At 39.5% G+C, this 22650-nt stretch overlaps 2 protein-coding genes across 6 annotated transcripts in view; one reads left to right on the top strand and one right to left on the bottom strand.

The window, feature by feature from the left end:
* The window catches only part of LOC113116192 (serine/threonine-protein kinase ULK4-like), a 194820-nt gene extending 188790 nt beyond the window's left edge, over nt 1-6030 (top strand). For 2 of the 3 annotated variants that reach the window (XR_003293986.1, XR_003293987.1), the window contains 3 exons: nt 2702-2767; nt 3591-3697; nt 5647-6030. Coding sequence is in view for 1 of the 3 variants with exons in the window: in XM_026284177.1 (XP_026139962.1) it covers nt 2702-2767 (66 nt within the window). In the remaining 2 variants the exon portion in view is untranslated. The remainder of the gene's footprint in view (nt 1-2701; nt 2768-3590; nt 3698-5646) is intronic. The other variant, XM_026284177.1, reaches the window with a different exon arrangement.
* LOC113116191 (catenin beta-1) lies at nt 5943-21424 on the bottom strand. 3 transcript variants are annotated; one of them, XM_026284173.1, is made up of 17 exons: nt 21242-21424; nt 15426-15470; nt 15078-15302; nt 14509-14762; nt 14184-14422; nt 13768-13969; nt 12829-12973; nt 12639-12742; nt 12510-12536; nt 11754-12092; nt 11472-11630; nt 11184-11303; nt 8645-8795; nt 8226-8347; nt 7877-7937; nt 6911-7136; nt 5943-6683 (listed from the first exon to the last, which is right to left on the bottom strand). In XM_026284173.1, the coding sequence occupies exons 2-16, from the start codon at nt 15436-15438 to the stop codon at nt 6928-6930; spliced, it is 2370 nt and encodes a 789-aa protein (XP_026139958.1). In that variant the 5' UTR covers nt 15439-15470; nt 21242-21424; the 3' UTR covers nt 5943-6683; nt 6911-6927. The 3 variants fall into 3 exon arrangements, with proteins under 3 accessions (XP_026139958.1, XP_026139961.1, XP_026139959.1); XM_026284176.1 differs by lacking the exon at nt 6911-7136; XM_026284174.1 differs by lacking the exon at nt 12510-12536 and having other exon boundaries at nt 21242-21413.
* Nucleotides 21425-22650: the final 1226 nt, after the last annotated feature.

Raw genomic sequence — 22650 nt, forward strand, 5'->3', positions numbered from 1 at the left:
ATTGATTGGCCAGCTATCCAGTGCGTTGTAATTGGCTGAATACCTAAAGCATGTGACGGAAATGTTACACCCCTTACCATACTGTGATTCCGTCTTTCCCGCCCATTACAAACTAGGCATTTATTGCATTCAATGGGGACATAATCATGGATAATAATGACTTATACTGTCTTTTTACACGTTACATTGCATATCGCGCTGCATAGACATAAAACAATGTCTGTATTTGTGAACGGAGAAACGACAAACAAGTGCTTACACTGCTCAAAACTCACATTGACTCAACAGTGGCAAATTCTTTAAATATAAAAAACGTACTTATAGGCTTTGAGTCAAGAAGCGCCAGAAAGTCCTTGCAAAGTGGGAGCTGCCTCACTTTATAGAACAACTTTTGAACACAGACACATTGTAGGCTACTCTCACAGGAAACTGTCCTCATGCTCCATAAAATGCATTGTACACGTCTGAATATTTAGGTTCTGGGACAGTGTTGTAAATACAACTTAACCACTGATTTCTAGTTGTGTCCTATTTTGGATGGCCAAACAAAGTAGCTTCTCTTTCACAACTAAACACACTGCGTCTCCTTAACATGGAGGCAGTGGCAACAGTAAAAGTTACGCCGCCTTTCTTTGCGTGAACATTTGGACAGTGTTATGCAAATTTTCCCACATCGTGACGTAGATGTGGGGGCGTGTTAGAACAAGGCATTTTAGGAAGGCGTGGTTGACACTTAACTTTTTGTCTTTTTTTTTTATCTCTTTGGATTGAGACTTTTAGTCTTTGCAACTTTACAGATCTTCATTATGCACCGAGAGCTCAATAGAGAAAAACAAACTTGAAATCGCATCATATGACCCCTTTAAAACAACCAAAATGCCATTTGGTCATATTCCACAAACAAGTCAAGCTACTCTAGAAAAAGTAGTTTAAGCTTTTTAAGAGAACTACATTTTCATTTATTAAATATGACATTATATAACATGAAATCAGAGCCGTTCTTATCTTGTATAAAATTGTTAGGATTTAAATTGGAACAGCAGCCTCAGCTGAACACATTCATTTACACGCAAAATGCAGAAAAGCACCCTGATTATTTAACTGAACTGTGATTTTAAATTGATAAATTTAAGACTTAGTTCCCACCAAAAATATACATTTTGGCAAGATTAACTTAGTCACACCAAACATTTTCGTTCATCTTCAAAACAGTGAAGATATTTTTTGATTTCTGTCCCTCCAAAGAAAGTCCGTGCAACCAAAACTTTTACGCTCCAAAAACCTCATAATGACATAGTAAAAGTAATTAATATAAATCAAGCATTTATATCCAAGATTTCAGAAGAAACATGATCAATTTTTTATAATGAACAAATTTAGTCTATGCTTTTATTCACAAAAAAACTTTCATACATTGAGCACATCAAATATGGTAAACTCAAACTGAAGCTCGAACTTGATTGACAAGCAAGAACCATTTTGTTCTCACATCAAGCTACAGTTGAACTCCAGTTAACATTTTTGATAAACTACTCCATTCATATGGATTTCTTTCATTATCTATTTCTTAACTTTTCGTTTTAATGGACATTCAATGGGTGAAATTCTCCACAGGAGTTTATTGGAGTGGTACTGAGTGATGACTCTGTTTATTTATTAATTCATCCCTACACTGTGTATCCCTGACCTGTTTTTTTTTTTTATTATTTAATTTATTTGTATATTGAGTGATAGCATTGCTTCAGGTGTGTATTTCATAAATCTATGTTATAAAAAAATATATATTAAAAAAAATAATAAAATATATATATATATATATATATATATATATATATATATATTCTAAACAAATCGCAAAAGTAAATGTTAAAATTAATTAGACTTCCCAAAATTACCCAGAGGGAGTTTTTCTTATTTATACATTTATTGTTTTCTTATTATTGAAAAGAGTTGTGCTGCTTTATATTTTTGTGGAATAATTTTGTTGTACAGTTTTTCAGCAGTCTTTGATAATAGAACGTACAAAAACAGCTTTTATTTAAAATATAATTTTTTTAACATTATAAATGTTGTAACTTTCATTATTTATTCATGATTCCAAACTTGGCTGTGTGTGTACGTTCTTGTATTTAACAAAGTTTTATAGACTAGTGATTTTCCTGATGACTGTTATTAGTCACCTTTTTCACACACAGTATATATTTTTACTTTCAAAAGATGGCAGGTAGATTTGTAGCAGTACGTGAGTTACGAAGGAAAAAGTTACAAACGGCCTTCCCAATTTCACAGCGTGTGTTGTACATCTGCCAGCATGAGGAGCAGGATTCACAGAGAGCTCTTAAATAGATGAAGTGTCTGTCCTGTGCTGTTCATCAGAGGGGGCTTTCACTGACCCTCATTCACTCAGATGAAGCATCTCATCTGTGAGACGCCATCGAGATGACATTGTAATGGGCTCTGTCACGCTGAAGTGCGGAGAGCCGCTAATTCTAAAAACAGACACGTCAAATCAGCGGCAAAGTACTCGAGTGTCGTACGGGTTACCATTCATGCTATTTTCAGCCTGTTATGATAGAGCCGAGCTCGTGGAGTGCGTTAAAGTGACTAAATAGGTTTCACGCTGCTTCTGGTTGACATTGTACGAAAGTGTGTCGTCTGTGAGCATGTTTCCTAAGGTACATTTCATCTTCTTCCCGTACAGATGAGTGCGGTTGGCAGCTCCTGTTGGGGTTCTTCACGTGCTGCAGAAACTGGCGCTGCCTACTAGGTGAGTTAATGGACATGGGCTCCTCATCCAGCACCGCATGGGCCCCCGGTTGAGTCTCTTAGTGCGACCCTCATATTTGATCCATTCATGTCGCCAGCTGAGGCGTAGGCCTCTGTTGAGAGCTTCCTCGAGCACAGGCCTCACCCTCAGATTGATACAGGCCTATTGTGGCTGCCTGTGGGGGCAGGACCCCCCTCTTCTTCCTTCTGCTGAAATGAGAAGGAATCCCTTTGAAGTTGCCGAGCCAAACTCGGGAGGCAAAGCTACAGCAATATTAGGTTCTTGGCAAAGCAGAGACGAATTATTGAAAACAATGCATAACTGAATGATGAGCTTTCCACTCCGGAGGCCCTTTGAATAAAGTTTTAAGAGTATTCCAGCTGCGATTTAAGATATGCTCAAGCAACATTTTTAGTTACTTCAAAAAATTATTTCCACTTTCCTCAAGTGTAATTTATATACACAGTGCTTTTCAAAATATTATATAATATACAATATTCAAAGCCGAATGCATGGCCTTTCAAAGTATACTTTGATAGAATATGTGGTTGATGTATGCACATAAAGTTTATCAGCTAGAGTTTTATTAATGTGAGCCAAAATCATCACAATTAAAATAACCAAAGACTTAAACTACTTCAGTCTGTGTGCATTGAATTTATTTAATACACGAGTTTCACAATTTGAGTTGCATTACTGAAATAAACTTTTCCACGACATTCTAATTTATTGAGAAGCACCTCTACGAACAAAAGTGAATGTGACAAAAATGCAATTGCAAGTATCCTTTCATCTTTGACCTCTTTCGTTGTGTTTTCACAAGATTCGTACCTAAGGATTCTGCATACTAAGTCCAATTCTGTGCTGGCTGTGCTACCAGGCAAGCTTGTGATGTCCGAAAGCAAAACACGGAGCTGTAATCATAACAGCGTAAGAAAACGATTTCAAGTGCTCACTGTTTTACTGCCTCTAGTGTTCATTTGTGCTGGAAACTGCAGTGATGTGTACTTATTGATAGGTATTTCGCGTGTTGCGGAAAAATTCTCACAGGTAAGTTTTTGTCATGAGATCAGTTCCGTCCATATATTAAAAGCCCAATTCTCCAAAACAGTAATGCATTCACATATAAACACTAATCAGTGCACATAAATAGAGCATGTTAAATATAAATGGAAGCTTAGACGCACAAGAACCAGTGAAGATTGTTCTTGCACGTCAAGCACATTTGAGCTTCTGTTTACCATGTTTGATATGCTCTGTGTATGCATTGATCAATATTTATATGTGAATAAAAGCCTATATTAAATCGGCTCATTGTGTAAAGTGATTGTGTCACTCCTCAACATACTTTTTTTACACAGCTTGATTCATTTGGATTATTATTTTAACAATGTTTTTATGAACCAGAACCAGCACTTTCATTGGAGAGACCGAAATCTTTGCGTTTCTATAGGCTTAATTTTTGGGTAAACTAACACTTTAACTTGTATTAAACCATTTAATGTACATGCAGATGAAGTTGGATATGATATAATAGTCTTTTTAACCCCAGTTTAAGGCCATCTTAACCCTAGTTACACATAGGTCAGGTATTAATATATATATATATATATATATATATATATATATATATATATATATATACAAAAAGCAGCACATAAATGCTTGAAGAAACAGGGTTTTAATAAATAAATAAATAAATATATATATATATAATAAATCCACAATACATTGCAATCTTGCATTCTGATCTGTTCTGATCATCCACTCAATTTGCAATGGAACTGCTTGTTTTCAAAAAACATTATCTTTTCTTAACATTATGCTCGTAAAATGTGCCGAGTGGGTTTCATGTCATAGAGCAATACATTTATATACAATTATAAATCTCTGCAGCGTTAGTTTCAACCAAATTCTGTCTTGCTAATTTGTTTTCTTGCTTGAGGGTATATCGGACAGACAATGATAAATACACCTCAGAAAAATCTATCTACTTGATTTTTAAATAATTAATGTGCAGTAGATGCACTTAAAGGAATTGAATTAGCTTAGGTTCAGGTTACCTCTCAATTTTAATTTGGAGAAATATTTAAAGTTTTTAAATTAGTAATTAATTTAGGGTGAAATTCACTGTTTGCATCAATAATATATGTGGACACAGCACTGTTATCTTATTTAAGCAGGTCTGTACTTGGCACTGCTCTCTAATTACCATATTTATGAAGTAAACAACCACTGTGAATAACTTTTGGCTATTAGCTAATGCACTACATGTATAATACATTTAAATGATCTAGTTCAATTCTAGGACAAAAACGCTCCCATCTCATATACATGTTAAAAGTATCAATTTCCAAGCATAAGCTGATGATGCTTTATGATGTCCTTCAGCTAACGGTCAGTCCACGCTAGAAGACTGGAGATGGTTGCCTTGCAGGTTTTACCAGCTTAAAAATGCTTTTTCACAGTCACAGCGAAGTTCATTTTTTTATGTCAAAAAACAACATGGAGGATACGGATTTGTACAGAGCTGAAAACATGGATGGGAGTGTGCTTGGGAAACAGCTTTATGTTTATTTTGCTTCTGCGTCACTTTTGTAACATTATAAATGTTGTAACTGCATCGTTCATCAGGACAGTGTAACACACCTGACATCATTTGCAGCATCTCACAAGTGTCCACACCAGATAAGCCACTGTGACGGACAAGGGCTTCTGGTTACCAACAAGCTTGAGACTTGCACTGTGTACTTGTCACAAGTGAATGGATTTTTAACACAAGTTATTGACCACTGAACTGATGAAGTCATTTGTTTCTGTTTTGGAACACAAAAACTCAGGTGGAGCATTCAAACCAGTTTTCTTTCTCTTTTTTCCAGGTCTCAATCCGACGTGGCAGTGGAATCACTAGCTGCAGAGATTCTGAAGGGCTTCGGGTTCCAGGCTGAACTCGGAGCCACAGAACAGAGTTTCACACCTGGTATTTAATATGTATGTGTATATGTATGTTTGTGTGAGTACTCATTTTGTATCTGTTACTGTGATTTATAAGTTGCATTTTGCAAGACTATTGAACTCTTGTGACAGTAAAACGTACTCCAGAATGATTGCTCTACTTAAGCGAATTTAAAATCACATTTGGTGTATTCCATGAAGAAAAATGTCCACAATTATATAAATTTAAAGTCCATTTTATTGTTTAGCCAGGTCATTACCAAGTCTCAAACCAACAATCGCAGGCTACAATAATTAGGGGTTCATTTCAAAACCATTCTAAAGCTACCATCAAAAAAATAGATCAAGACAGGGGGGTGCGGGGAACAAAGTAAAACTGGCCCCAACTGATTGCAAACCCTTTGGAACATTTGTGATTTCTTTAAAGCAAGAGAGCTGATATTTGGACTTCTCCAATTCTTGGTTTTATACAAAAGCTACACAATGTTACATTTGATAAGAATACAATTCAACTGATTAATTAGTGTTCTACACCATAAACTCGATAAAATCTTAATGGATCATTACCACTATAACTCAACACTATGAGAGCGAAAGAGAGACAGTCGAAAGGAATACAAAGTTCTGCAAAATAAAAGACGAGTATCATAAAGCAAGCTAGATAAGTACCATTACAGACTCAAATATCCTTTGAAAAATAAAAAGTAATAAAAAGTACAGGCAAGGCTAAGGTTGAAAATTCCATCTTAGGATTTGCATTTTGGGCTTTCTTCTGTCAATCACACCAAATTCTGACCGACCAAGACCAGAACAAAAGTTACTTCCATGTGTTCCCATAGGAAACTCAGCTTGTATTAGTGTGTCAGGCACTTTCAGAGAAACTAGCCCACTCTCTTGAGCCCGCTCAGCAACTCTACAGGCCAAAATCACAATGCAGGTTCATTCAGATCAGACGATACAGCTGCAGCAGAGAGAAAAGAGGGGACAAACAGATTAGAATCCCATTCAAGCGGAGAAACACGCACACATACAGGACTGTAATGAATTCAAAATGCAGCTCAGATTAGTTCTGCTACCGGCGTGCTTTACTCCAGCCCTTCAAATCTCCTACACACAGTGCGGTCAGCACAGATCAAACACAACCGGCCATTCGCGTCGAGTGCACTTTCGGGTGTCTTGGTGCCTCACCTAAAAAGTCATTGTATTTACAGATCGGTATCAAACCAGGCCAGCTGATTGCTGTCACCCGGCGGGAGCCCATCGATCAGGTCCTGGGCGTGGCCGAGGTCGGGCAGGCCATCTACTGGGTAATCTGGGCCCGGGTGGTGCCCGCCCATCTCGTGCTCCATCATGGGATCCATGCCCATGGCATCCTGCCCGTAACCTCCGGAGTGGAAGGAGCGGTAGCTTGGGTCTGGAGGACGAGGGGAGTGGATGGGAAGTGGAGGGAGCACACACACACACACACGTATGTTAGAGGAAGCATTAAACTGGCAGCTCACAATTGCACAACCTCAGACCCACAAGACCAGAGATAGACCTGGAACTCGACATTCTTTAGGAATATGGTGCCCTATTAGAGCTTGGATGGATTATCTAAAATAAATCTAACCTAGAATGGTAATAGCCAATCTCTATATTAAGAAAGATGCAAAATTATAAACAAATGCAAATATAAATTGTTCAATTTAGTCATTTCAATCATTCCAGTATTATTTATACATTTAGACCTTTTTCTAACCATTTGTTGAAATCAGGGCTGGGGGAAATATTTTAAAGAGATAAATCCCAGGTAAAATCCTCCTTAAGGTTACAAACTCATATGATGGATTTTTTCCAAAAACCAACGAAATATGTTAAGCATAATGACATGAATTAATCAAGGCAGTATTCACTTTCTTTGCACAGAAAAGGAAAACGAGTGAATGGTGATTTAAACCATTATGCCTAACATCTCATTTCTTGAGAAAAGTCTCAAAACATGGCAATTTTCAATCTTCAAAGAGTTCCAGGCCTCATTTAGTGCCCTGTCTTAATGGCAAGCGCCAGGCGTGTCTCTAGGTTTGGTGGGTGGAGGCTGATGAAGCAGTGGATTAGTGAGTATCACACCCAAATGCTGAGAGCGAATCTCATTTGTAAAAATGATGAACTTACCGTCCTGCCTATAGCCCAGAGGCTCTCCCTGCACACCTATGTCCAGCCCTAGATCTCCAGTCTGCAAAGACACACGAGAAAAAGATGCATAAGAGAAACGCTCACTTCAGGCTCAAATTCTGCGTATATCAGGACCAAATCAGTTACGCTAATGCTTTCAGAGTGCTTGAGGCTCATAAAAACAATAATGCTTTGTTAGAAAGAATCACCTGGCCAGTAAATTCACAAATATAACACCCACATCTGCCATAACCCATTCTGTAATGCACTGGGAATTTATAGGCTTAATCTACAGCAGGGCTCTGTGCCAGCGTTGATTGCAGGATTTCGCAGAGATGAGCCCCCTTACCTCGTTCCAGGTCATGGGCTCAGTTCTGAACAGAGAGCTGGTGAGCTCCACAGACAGTCGTTTCTTGTAGTCCTGGGGCTTATCCTCAGACATGCGGAACAGAACTGCAGCAGCGTATGTGGCTGTGGGCGAGAGATAGCAACGTTAGTGTGACCGAGAAAACATTTGAGCCAGGCCTGCTCACCCCAACCACTGCCTCCAGTGGAAATCCATGCATAGCTGGGAAAAAAAAAAAATCTGCATAGTGTTTTGTATTCATACTTGCTTGTGTTTATTTTGTGGAAGTTTAACTTGTTTAACTCAAACTTTATGTTGTGACATCGGGAGGCAGTGACACAGTGTGCTGCCATTATTTCTATGTAATTGGTGTCTTTCTACAGTATTCTATGGTGGTTGTGCTCACACACACACACACTTACCAACTCCCTCGTTTCTGGAGTGGAGGAGCTCTGTGAGAGGAGCCGTGGCTCCTTCTGCTTCGATGGCCTCAGCTGCCTCCTTATCCTGAGCCAGCTCACACAGCACACCTGCAGCTACACGCTGGATGTTCTCGATCGGAGAATACAGCAACTGCAGAGAGAGAGAGACAGACATGTCAGACAGGATCAAACTAAAAGTTAAGGGTCATCCAAACCAGTGTTAATTTTGACACGAAATTTTAATTTAGTTTTAGTCTTAGTCTTTTGACTATAATTCTTTTTAGTTTTAGTCAAGTTTTAGTCATCTGATTTGTTTTAATTTTAGTCTTATTTTAGTCGACTAAAATTGCTTGGTATTTTAGTCGACTAAAATAAGACTAAAATCAATAACAGATTTACTAGACAATTTTTTACAGCTGGTATAGGAAACAAACTTAACCAAAATATATAAAAGACAAATTCAACTTTATTTCAACACAACTGTGTCTTTATTTCGATTCAAAAGCTTTTATGCAGCAAAACAAACACTGTCATGATAATGTAAACAATAACTAGCTGCCAATTGACCATCAATAAAAGAAAAATAACGTTAGGTCCAAGACCTTAAAGCTTACAGCTGAGCTGAACAATAAGTGCATACATTTAAAGTAAATATTTAATAAGTTGGCAGCTAGGTGGATAAAAAAAGTAACAAGATTTTATAAGGTATTCATTTGTCTAGCAATATTGTATGTTTTAAATACTACAATATTGCTAGATTTGTATGTATAATGATAGGATGTGAACATTCATGTTTCACATGACTAATATATAAATATTTGTGATATTGTCAACAAGTAGAACATTATAAAATATACTAAACATTAGTATTAATCAAATGTATTTATCATGATATTACGTATTAGTATTGTGCTCGCATCTAATTTGAAGGGGCTATTTTACAGTACTTTTCAGTTCGTAATATTTAATGCTACAACATCTACGCACTGCAGTCTTCCAATTTTGCTTAGCTCAATAAACAAAAGAACATCGTTGTGAAATTACATTTGAGAAAATGTCCGGGTGGCTCGTCTGAAAATGTCTTTTCAAATTGGTTGTGTTCTTGCCACGAATGAGCGCTCTGCGTGCTTTACACTTTGTTTTGTTTTGTTCGTCGTCAAACGTGAAGTGAGCTGTGGACATTTTGTCGCTCTTTTAGACAGTAGGGACTTTAAGCAACAGCTGCGAATGGAACGGCTACAGCGACCGGAAGTTTGCCGTCACACCGCTGTAGCCAAGAACGTAAAAGTCACTAAGCAACGGTAAAACAGAACAGCGCAACGCAGCATTAATTCATTTATTGAGATCCAAAAAAATATATAATTTAAAAAAGCAAGAGAAGGATTGCTTTTGGCGTTAAATGACAATCTTTTGTCAGAAGAGGAGTTTTTAATATTGTATGATGTAAATAAGTCTAAAAACATAACATTTATTTACCTAACCTCTCACGTTGTAGCGACTCTGGCAAATCAGCTGTTCTCCCGTAGTAGACCGTTAAATTAGAACGTCACAAAGTAGCAGTTAAATTCGCGCAGGCGCAATACAACGCCAGAATGGCGTTGCCGTTCCACCAGAGGCTGTTGCTTAAAGTCCCTATCACCTCTTCGAATGCTGACTTCCCGGGAGCTCATAAAAACTGAAAACCTTCGCGTCACGTCTCAATAAGTCAGGCTCTGATTGGTTCTCTTCTCTCATGCAGTCTGTTCTATTTTGCTGGTTCTTTTGCTCATTCCTCGCATCTCTCCCGTCTGCTGATTTGATTTTCGTCACAGTCTATTTTCGTCTCGTCCTTTATTCGTTGACGATAATGTCAATCAATTTAGTCATAGTTTTAGTCTCCATCAGTGCCTTCTATTTTAGTTTTCGTTTCGTTTTCGTCGGCAAAAATATATTCGTGACGAAAATAATGACGAAAATATTTAGTCAACGAAATTAACACTGATCCAAACTTTAATTCTTAAAAAAGAAAGAATAAAAGGTCTGAAAATAAAATAAAAAAAGTGTCTGAAATTCTCGTCCAAAATGTGCACACATTAAAAAATAAATACGGCCTGACACGGTGTCAATCGCCGTTTAACAAGCATACATTCTAACCAAGTGATGATCAATAGACCGTTTGAAAGGTAAATAGAAAAAAAAGACAGAACAAGCAATATATAGAATGACAAACCAAAGAATAATCAATAGAGAAATAGAAACAAATAAAAACAGCCATAAAACAGAAAAACAAACAGAACATGACCAATAAAAGGACAGAACAATATATAAAACAAACAAATGATAGCTATAGATCGATACAAACGATAAAGTTAATGACAGACCAAACAAAAGATCAATAGACAGAATAATTGATCAATCTATAGATAAAATGACAGAACAAACACTATATCAATAGCGACAGAAGTCAACAAAGTGAAAGATAACTTTATAAGCAGAGACTTTTAGACAATAGAACAGACGTCACAACAGAGACAGATAATGTGAGGACTCAGTGACTGACCTGAACAAACAGTGGAATAGTGTTGAGTCCTCTGATCACGATTCTGTTGTGAATGTCTCTTGCTAGAATGTGCAGAGCTCCAGTGCAGCCCTCCACGATCTCCTCCATACGCACACCCTCCTGAACATAACACACACATGAAAAATTAATTCACCTATCCATCCTAACTCGATCCCTTAACTTGTGTGCTTACGTGGATTAATTGGGTATAAGGCTTTCATTTCAGATGAATGGAATTGCACAATTCAGCAGACGTAAAATCCAGACGATCATGTGACCATGACTCACCACAAACTGCTGCTGTGTTCCACCCATGGAGGTGCGCCTCTGAGTGTCCTGATGGGCCCTGACCAGAAGCTGCACCAGGCGGGGAATGGCACCTTGCTCCCTGAGCGGGGCATGGTTGGCGGGGCACAGTGCCAGGTTACGGATCAGCCCGACTGTGGCCTGGGAGAGGAAACAGGCGTTTAAAAAGTGGTCAAATATACCTTTATGAAAACAATAAAATCCTCTTCATACACAATGAAAGCCACTGAAAGACAGGTCTATGATCTCATATCACTTCCATACCTTAATGAGAGGCCAATGTGAGGGAGGGTGGAGCAATTTGACCACCACAGGCAGCCCATAGTGCAGCCGCACTGCATTCTGGGCCATCTCTGCATCCTGATGTCTGGATGTGAGGTGACGTAGAGCGCAGATAGCAGGCTCTGTGATGTCCTCTCTGTCTCCGGCACGAAGTACAGTGCGCACAAGGGCCTCGATGCCGCCCACTTGGCACACCATCATCTTGTTCTTGTAATTGTTGCAGGTGAGGTTGGACAGGATTCCAGCAGCACACGTCACCACGTTGATGTCATCTGAACCGAGCAACTGGACCAGGGTGCCCAAGAGCCCCTCCATACCCTCCTACAGAACAGAAAGATTCAGAGTTGAGATGCGCTGCTTTATGCAACCCAGAATTTGATCCATGACAAACTCGATCCAGGTTTTTTTTTTTTTTTTTTTTAGTCCCGCACACGACCAGCCACAGCCATTCGTAACATTTTACTACACGTTACATGAGGTTGTAAGCCTACCGTGAGTGGGTAAATGGTTAAAGACACAAAATCATTCCAGAAATGTTTTGATAATTAAGTAATTCTGATGCCACAACAACAGCTGGGTGAAATGTACACATAGCGCAGGCATTACAACCAAATGTAGCATCCATTCATGCTCCATCGACACGTTTTTTCTCCACAATCTGATGTCCTTACTGTGGGGGGTCAGAGCTGGCTACAGCCCCTAACCCCCATCACAGACAAAGGCAGCAATGACTGTTACCTGCACATCTACTTCTGCTAAAGACGTCTTCTCCATGGAAACAATGGGGAGACAGAAAGAGAGGGCTCATGTAGGAAGAACAGAAGACAGTGTAAAAGAGCTGAGGGAAAGAGACTGATGGATCAATACCTGTTTGGTGGCGGCGTCTGAGAGATTCCTCAAAGTCCACAAGCAGTTCTGTACCAGTCGCTGACTGGGGTCTGTGAGGTGGAGGCCAAGTGCTTGCATGCCACCTGAAAACAACACAAAGCTTTCATGGTCAACCAATCCTAAATTGTCAGCTCCATCTTTCCACTAAATTCAAGGTAAATGGACTCACCAGCCTCAACGATGGCAGGCTTATTACTGGAGCAAACTGACAGCACTTTGAGCACTCGACTGGTGGTCCACAACAGTTTCTCATACGTGTAGGTCCTCATGATGTTGACCAGAGCCTGTGGGCCTCCGCTGGCCAGAATGATAAGCTGAAAAAAAAACAAAGCAAATTATTGGAGTTAACCCAGGTTAACAATATACCATCGATACTGCACTGCTGAAATGGGTGTAACATTAATAACCAAAGACGTTGTGTTAATGCAGCAATATACAAATGTACTATAATAGTGTTGGGATATAATACCGTAAGCTAATATTATAACTCTGATTGAATGACTGATTTAAATATATGCACTGCATGTTTCACATTTACACACAAGCTCATGATCCAGTGTTCTCTGTCTGTTGGTTCATAGTTAATGCTGCATCTGCTCTTAGTTTGTTTCGCTTGTAACATGCATTTGGGAACAACATGCACCAACAATCTTCTTAGTCTTCTCAGCTGTTGCCAACAAGAGAGGAACCTTAAGGTCTCTATCTGTTTTCCCCCCCACCAAAACAAAAGATGGCCTGTTTAACCATAAACAAAATATATATTGTTTATTATTAATAGTATTTACTAATGAATATCATTATAAATATTAGTTCCTATTATTAAAGCCAAATTGAATTTGGCTTGCAATTCAAAAAGAGCAAACCTAGAGCTTTTTTTTAATCTCTATTATCTGAATAAACATCCCTATAATACAAACATTCAGTGCCGAAGAAAAACATCAAGGTGCAAATCAAAAACACTTCATTTCCAAATATAGCAGATATGTTGTTGCACTGCTAGATATGAGTGACAAGATTTGAAAAATAAATACAATTTGTAAACAAGAGTGTATCTGGCCAAGAAACCCTGCTGTGATTTGCCTATCTTTGAGAAGTTTTTCCTTCTTACTTTGCTTTCCTGGTTGCCGTATGCCAGAATCTGAAGGCAGTCTGTTGTGATGGCGAGGAATTTGACATTTGTTTTGTTTAACAAGGCCACCATTTTCTGCAGGCCTCCGGCCAAACGGACAGCCATCTTGGCTCCTTCCTGGTGCAGTAGCAGGTTGTGTAGAGTCGTAATGGCATAAAACAGTACCGAGTCCACTGGGGAACTGAAGAGACCACAGCAATATTAATTAGATCCAAACTACAGATAAATAATGGGATTCAAGCTGAAGCACAGAGCAATTCTCAGTATGACTCAGCCTGCTAGTCCTTGAATCCTAAACACACTACAACTTTCCCCTATTCAAAAGATTCACTATACATCCACATGATGGTCGATATTTGTCTGTTTGAAAATGGAGAGCATGAAAGAGAACCAACCCAAGCATTTTGACGAGGGCAGGGATGCCTCCTGATTTGAAGATGGAGAGCAGGCCTTCTCTGTGGTGGGAAAGATTGTGCAGGGTGCCCGAGGTGCAGCGCGCTGTTTCTACATCATTAGTGTTCTGCATCGTCCTCACAATGGCCGACACCATCTGTGGGGATCGCATGATGGCATGACGAGAGGCCTCCTTCTTCGAGAGCTGGTGCACCATCACAGCTGCCTTATTTACCACCACCTGATGAAAGAAGAAGAAATCAAGCCATTAGCACACTCTGACAGAGTCACAGCACTGGCTGTTTTTGACAGTCCATCCATTCCAACCTGATCCTCGTCGTTCAATAGTTTGGTGAGTTCTGGAATGGCACGAGTGGCCAGCTCTGCATCGTCCTGGTAGTTAATGAGGTTGACCACGGCGTGTTTGAGCATCTGCGAGGGCTCAGCCAGGCGCTGGACATTGGTAGGGTGGGCGGAGTCGAACTGCGTGGAAGGTATCTGCATGCCCTCATCTAGAGTCTCTGGGAACATGGCCGCCCGAACTCTCTGGGCTCTGGTCATGGCATACTGACCATCAATGTCTACAGAGAAACCACAGTACTATATTAAGAAACTGACTTTTGCGCAGTTATTCAAAACTATAAAGATCTGTTATGTCTCTGAATATAATACAGTGATTGTTATTCCCACAATGAAAAGATACAAACAAGCTTGAACAATGAGAAATTGTCTCAGCATTGTTCCTTACATAAACCAGTGTGAGTGCAGTTTACAGTTTCTGTTTTTAACATTTAAGACTCTGTTTTTACCCAACCATACATAAAGTAAATTAAATCCTAATTCTTCCATATTCTTTCCATGAATTCTTAAAACGGGAGAACAGAACCACCACATACCTGCTACCTGGTCCTGGTTGAAGGACTGGTTAAAGCCCTGCTCCCACTCATACAGCACCTGATTATCCACATCATCATCCTCTGGGTTGCCCTTGCCGCTTAGGGATGGGGCAGTGGTTGTGGCACCAGAGTGGATACCTGAGTCCAGGTAAGACTGTTGCTGCCAATGGCTGACCGCGGCTTTGGGATCCGGCTCCATGGCCATGTCGAGCTCCATCAAGTCAGCTGCACATAAAACATTGCAAAATTATATAACCGAATAGTATTCAAACCAAAATGTTAATTATTTTTAGCTCGTCTAACATTTGTTTTCCACAAAATATTTCACTATAGCTACATGTAACTTACATTGGGTAGCCATGATTCTCTCACAGCCAAGCACAGCTTCCTAATCTGAAAAACAAACACAGCAAAATGGTTAATATCACCTTCATGGTGCCAACTTTTTCTCTCGTTCTCATATAGCGCTCAGCATTCCACAAAGTCCAGCATGCATCACACAGAACCCCAGTGTTCAGACTGAATGCTCTCTGTCTCCTAACCTGACTGCAGCTGGGATGAAAGAGTCAGGCAGGATGTGCCACGCTACACACACAGCCACTCTTTATTATCTCCAGGTCCCTCACGATACTCCCCGGAAAGAGCTTGGGGTGAACAATAAACAGTGCTACAGGAAATCAAAGGACTATGTTATAATTCAGGAATTTGGGGGGTTTTGTAGGCGTCACTCCATCTATCCTTAAAAAGTATCCTTTAAATCATCCACTAAAAGGTATATTAACAAAGATTTGATTACCAAAAGTTATTTTTGAGTATAAGAGACAATTTAAATTTTTGAGACAATATAAATGTCAAGATTTTTTTTTTCTTTTGCTTTCGTGAGTGTAATTTGTGCGATTCCTGCTACCTTGAAAGTATCAGTCAGAATGCTATAAATGGACTAAAATCGGTTTCAAAATGTACACCAGCTTTTCCTAGCAAAACGTCTTTGACTCATAGCTGTATGGTTTCCTGCTATTACTGCAAATCAAGTTATTTTTGCATCCGTTTAGAAGAAGGTTCAATGAAATAAATCTTTTTGATATGCATTTCCAAACAAACGTGTCGACGGGCCACTGAAAATAGCCCTGAATATATCAGGCCTCGTGATATTATATACTTCTTTCTGGTACAAATATCTATGTAGAAAGCCTGGGGAAGCTTTTTCTGCATTTTAATAAGTCACTCCATCACAAGCGTGGTAATAAAGCTTGAGCTATTAGTGTCTCTCCAAACATCCAACCTCCATCTCCACCTCTAAGCCATGAGAGTTTTAAGTAAAGGAGGTGCTAAAGGTTTATATGACCTTCAATAATGAGCTCAGCCAGAAACCCCACCATCACAACAGCGTCAATATGCACATGACATTCTTTGTCGATTGCCCATCAACGTCAGCAGTTAACACCTACTGGAGCAATATTGAATTCAGTGTCTCAGTCTGGGGGGCCCCGGTCTCCTTCCCTTTTGTGAGGCCTCCTCCAAAATTACCATAACACAAGCCCCGAGCCCACCTCCTTTATTCAGACGTAGAACACCCCTCTCCAAGTCAGCAGGCAGAATGCAACCCCTCTCAGAGACATCCAACATTCACATGTAGCCTTGAGACCAAAACTGGCTGCCCATGTCTCTCCATTGTGTTGGTTAGCAAAACATACTGTTCCTCTCAGTCAAACAGCTCTTACAAAACACAAACATGTTGCAGCATGTGGAAAGGTCACTCGGTTGAAGATTTCGGCTAGCTCTTGACAACATTTTGCTGTTCCTGTTCAGGAGCTGCTAGTCCAGGTGGAACAGCACCACAGGAGGCTTAGCTTTAATGACGCAGCAAGGTCTTGGCAAATATTCAGAGAAAACTAACTTTTCCTGTTTATTGGGCTCTAGTCTCGCACACACTTTTGTCAGGATTTGGCTCTCGAAAGCAGCCTCTTCAAGTTCAGGAGCTGAATTAGGTCAAGTAAGGAAAGGCTAGACTGGAATACAGATGTGTGTTGTGTTGCACACGGTCTATTATGGATAAACCTCAATTATACACAGACATAATGGGGCTTGCCTCTCTAAAGACACCAAGTCAGTAAGAGCTATAATTATACAACAGACAACAAAATAGTGTTGCACTGAAACATTTTCTATTTCAGCCAAAATTGTTTTGGAAGGTGGAAATTTTGCGAGACAGTGATATTTTATTAGCGGTTCCTGATGGTGCTTTGTGTCAGAGTCTGCTTTATGCACACAACACGGATAAGCCACAACTAGTGATTGTTATATTGAATATTGATTTCTCTATCTGAATAAATCTTCATTTTGATGAGCTAACATCAATTCTATGAATACTAATAATCTAAAATGTATGCCGTTTTCTGTTGATGTGTGAACAAAATGTCATTGCATAATATTTGTAGTCCATCTACCATTTAATAAATTGCAATAAGCTTTAGGTTTTGTTACATTTGAAATGAAAATGAAGAGTTTTCAAATTGCCAGTTTTATCACAAATTCACACAAGTGTTGTTTGCCAGCACACCGATCATCACTTCCTCTTTACTAATTTTGATAGCATGAAATTAACATGAATGAATATCAGAAGGTATGTTGAAAGGACAAGTATAACATTTTTACTTGACTTGTTATTGAGGTCTTAATTTTGGCATCCAAATATGCAAAAAAATAAATAAATTGTATATTATTTTAAAAATAAATATAAAAAGCAATATAATCAAAAAAGTTTTTATAAACTGGCTACTGTGCAATTAAAATTTTTACATACAACAAAAAGTGCATCACTACAACAAAACACTTAAACTACATCCCAGCTCAACAACGAAACCAAAAATCAGGCCATTTGTTTCTACAAATGGGAATATCACATGGACCAACACAGGTGCCAAAACAAACCCCGGGTCCAGGAGGAAAACGGAACTGACACACCAAAGCCTACAAAAATGTCACAGTCTTGTGCAGCTCTGCGTCAAACAGTCAAAATGACATGGTCAGCTCTTATGTTCTATATATTTGCCAATAACGAGGACAGTTCCTCTAGGAGGCAGCTGTCAGTATTGTGAATGCAGAGCATGGAAAGTGTGTTTGATAAGGGAATGTGTAAAACAGTGCTGCTGTGGCACTCTGCCTGGGGCTGCCGAGAGTTTCACAGCAGTCAGCCAGTCACTCGGTCTATGGTTCACAACATCTGGATTCAATCGGAGAGATAAACCCAGCAGCATACAGGCCTTAACCCCCCTGCGGTATTACTGCTCGCTCTCGCACGCAACATGAGGTGCCAACTGAGCCTCAGCCTCCAAGAAATCCCACACACAAGCTACACGCAAACAGTCCTCTTGGTCCCAGTCAGTTGAGATGATGCATGGAAATAAGTCCTAACAAACCACTACATGTTAGTCTGGGTCATTGATGAGGATGTATTTAGACCATCTTTTTTTCCCATTCCAGAGCTCAATTGCTGGGTTATAAAATCATCTGAATGGACAGTGTGAATACAATCATGAAGAGAAAAGCTTCTGGGTGAGCTCTTCTGAATCTTATTCTAACTGAACTCCACTAGTTTCTTTATTTCACAGACAGACTGGCTTGGGCATGAAAAAAATCCAACCCTAATAACCACATGCGTGTGTTTTTCACTGCCTGGCCAACGTTCAGATTGGATTCAGATGTGCATGTTTTGGTACCTCTACTGGGTGGAATATGGGTGGAGTTGGCCACATAGAAAAAAAAGGGGGGGGGGGATTCACAGTCCGAACAGAGCTCTAACAGAGAGGTTACAACAATGAGCAGCAAATAAGAAGTCATTACTCAAAGCCTGAATCTGACTTGGAACCCGGCACACAAATCTGTTATGCATACGTAGAATTTCAGACTCAGCGTTCTTAGGAAAAGCTAACGTCTGCATCACAAAACAATAGCCTGGACTAAACCCACCATTCTTGTGTCATTAGGCACTTCAACCCTCCTAGCTATTGTACCCCAAAGTTTACATGAAACTTTGCATTAAAAACCAGATTGTTGGTTTCAACTAGCCCGATCCTAATGTAGTATATAGATAAATTAGTATTGCACATACACCTGGGCTTCGCATCAATATTTAAAGTTTCCAACAAATTACCCATTTAATTTTATTTTTTTAATCAACCACCAAAAGATTTCTCAAACACAGTGCCTATTCCATACTCAACGACAGGCTCCTCCAAAGAAACCCGAGGAGGCTTGAGAAGACTGAGGCATTTGTTTGCAATCCTTGGCATTTGGACAGCATGTGAATTTAAATACCACCCAAATGGCTTGGGCTAAGTGTCTGTTGTGACCAGGGGCACGCAACTTGGATAGCAATTTCAACACCCGCATTCAATTTCAAAGATATGCCCATTGTGTGCAATATTTCAAAAGAACTTAGGTGCTAGCTCCCAGGAACATCCTATACTACACATCTGCTCCAAATGTGTCAGTTGTGATGAGAGATGCTCCAAGAGCATGAGTCTGCGCCCGTGTGCACGTACACAGTGTATTCGGTCTTCATATACCTCACCCAGATCCAAAAACATACTGTAGCCTCTCTGTACAACTGAAATAACTGCCTCGGACGCTTCCACTTGGAGAGTTTAGGTATGAAGACTCAAAGTAAGCAGTGGGAGAACACGGTGTCAGACAACAGGTAAAAGGAAAATAAGGAGTCACACAACAATTAGGAAAAAAAATGCTTTTCTAAAAGTTCTTAATTATCTAAACAGCGGTCAAACTAAATGTCCATCAATGTTTCACAACTGTCACAAGCATTTTACTAACTCTAAAAAGTTTGAATTAATGTAACTTTTGCAACAAATGTACCTTTTTCTTTCCAAGTTTATTCTAAATTTGTCAAGTAAATTTCTTGCATGGAAGTAAACCCCATTTAAGTCAATAAAATAATGTGCATACACACTGATGTTCAACAAGGAACTAAATGAGACTATAGAATGCCTATTGTCAAAAAAGCGAGGAAAATATGCATAATGCCTTTAGTTAGACTCCATGACAGAGGTGGAGGAAAAGGCACACGTTTGGTTACATTTTAAGCCACGTGAATCATTAACAAATCTACTGCATGTTGTGTTTACAGGGGCGGCTGCTAAAAATAAACAAACCCTTTAAAAATATATATAAACCCATACTTTTACAGATCGTCAGACAATTGAGAAGGTAAACAAATTCACTCTATGCAATGCATAGTGAAATAATGCTCAAGTCAGTTGGGTTTATTGTTAAGAAGAGCTGGGGAGTGATGTACGGGTAGTGCATGCGCCCGTCCGCGCGCACTGAGGATCCCCACCCCCATCAGCACGAGCTCCAGCAGAGTCCGATTTCACTCAAGCTCCTCCTCGACTTCCTCTCAACGGCTAAACACTTTAAATGCCTTTGTTTGTTTCTTACTGAGACTTAGATATGGGTCATATTTAGAGTAACGTTACTTAACAACAGCGCATGACTTTACTAGTATCATAAGTGTTTATAACTCTAAGGTGATGGTGCTGGCCACGTATGAGAGCAGAAAAATTTACCGCAAACTTAATATCCACCAAATATTAGTTAGTCACAAAAGAAGCTGACAACACATTGAGTTCGGTAATACGCAAAACAGAGCTTGACGTTAAAGGGCAAACTACAAGTCAGCTAGTTGAGTTTAGTTAACCACGGACTAACTTACAACCGACTTAAACAGGTTTGAGATTGCGGCAAGACTAAATCAACTTTAGCTGTCGAATTTTACAAAGGGAATTCACCGAGTTAATGTAAAGAGGAGGCAGATATCCAGTTGAGTTCGGGGAGGATTTTACATGGTCTCCACAGAACACTTTTCCAGACCAAAAAATGCTAACGTTAACCAAGCTAGCACCAAAGACACAAAATCTCTTAACTTGAAGCTTTATATAACATGTTTTTTTTTTTCTGATTCGTTAAAACGCGTACATTGTTACTGTCAATTTGCGTTTATATGTGTGAATGTAAGTGTAATTTTGTCGTGATTTTGCAGTAACGTTAATTATATTTCCTCCGGCTGATTCACCTTCTCTCTCCACACAGCTGCAGGAAGACATTCCATACGATAACGAACCACACATTTTATCGGCGAAAACACTCACCTGCGTCAAAAGCTGTATTATTCCCCTTTCGCTTGTCAGTACTTAAACACGAATAAATGCGACAATCCGTGGAAAAATTGTGAAGGAAAGACCCACGGCGCACGGAAGCTCCTGCGGAGAGTGAATGTGTGCGCGAGGACTCCGCTCTCGCGCAGCAGCACACTGGGAAAGATGGCGTCACTCCATATGTGCGCGAGCCATTATAAAAACTCCTACCTATGCCATATCCTGCCGCCTTCCGGAAAACTAGACCCCGTGCCGCTGGATCTCTATTGAAATAAAACCAAAAGCGGGTTCCGTGCTCAAAAATGACTTACTGATATACAATTCGATAGTGTTAATGATGGCTGCGGGCTGAACGACCGAAATGTGAGATAATTTAGTGAGTATGTATGTAAAAATATGGAAACGTGCGTAGGAATACCAGAACTGCACGGATGTGGTGCGGCAAGGGGGCGCACCTATTCATTAAGTTTTATGAATATCGCAATAAAGAGTGCGTGTAGTATTGACAAGAAGCAACGCCACAAGATAAACAGTCTAAAATCATGAATAAAAATGGCAGTTTGTCTGTGAAAATAAATGTTTGTAGACCTTCCTGGCAAACGGGAGCTAATATGGGCTTTTAGGGACGGGGGAAGTTTTTCAATCTCTCTCTCTCTCTTCTGTAGAACAATGCAGCGAGGATCGAAAAACTACTGGATCAAACTGCTGAGAAATTTACTGACACATGCGAAAATGACAATCTGTTTAACTGTATTTACTATAAATTGAAACAAAAACAAAAAATCCCCGAGGATATTTTTCGGCTGCAGCTGAAGTGTTGGGTTCACAAAAGCAAATATTAAATGTATGACGTTTAAGCCCCTGAAATGACGATGCATATTTAATAAATGTCCTTTAACGTGCATATTTTGCATGTATCCAAAACACAATTGGTGTTGTGACTGTGTGCCTCCATGGTGAAGCTGTCATGTTCAGACTGGTTCTTACCTCAACTCTTCCCTGAGTTTCCATGGAAAAATAGAGAGAGGAGGGGCTGAGGAAACACACCAGTGCCAAAACACACTTTAACCATATATGGTTTAATAAATCATCTTTAATTGTAACAGGAAAACATTGTGAAGGCATTTTGTATACCTTACGACAACATTGGTCATTGTTTGTACCCCTGTTCAGCTTATCAAACTCTTATTGAGGATGGTAAATATCACAATTAAAAACAGACAACTATAATACATATGACAGCAAACAAGATATGTGGGTTGAAGGGATGACCCCTAAAGTCTGTTATACTTTATTTCAAAGTACTGACGTTTATACTGACTGGCCCAGTGGTTTTCCTTTAGTCAAATGACATTAAAAGCAGAACAGGTTAACAAAGCTGAGGTAAACAAGGCATCTTATAT

The sequence above is a fragment of the Carassius auratus genome, chromosome 16 (genome assembly GCF_003368295.1).
Source record: "Carassius auratus strain Wakin chromosome 16, ASM336829v1, whole genome shotgun sequence".
Lineage (NCBI taxonomy): Eukaryota > Metazoa > Chordata > Actinopteri > Cypriniformes > Cyprinidae > Carassius > Carassius auratus.

Bases quoted from the DNA above. Each gene is read 5' to 3' on its own strand.
- LOC113116191 (XM_026284173.1), bottom strand. The intron at 12,093-12,509 runs GTAACAGTCATT...TCTGTTCTGTAG, and splicing joins TAGCAGAAGTAGATGTGCAG to GAGGGTATGGAGGGGCTCTT. The intron at 11,631-11,753 runs GTATGGAAGTGA...TTCCTCTCCCAG, and splicing joins CACATTGGCCTCTCATTAAG to GCCACAGTCGGGCTGATCCG.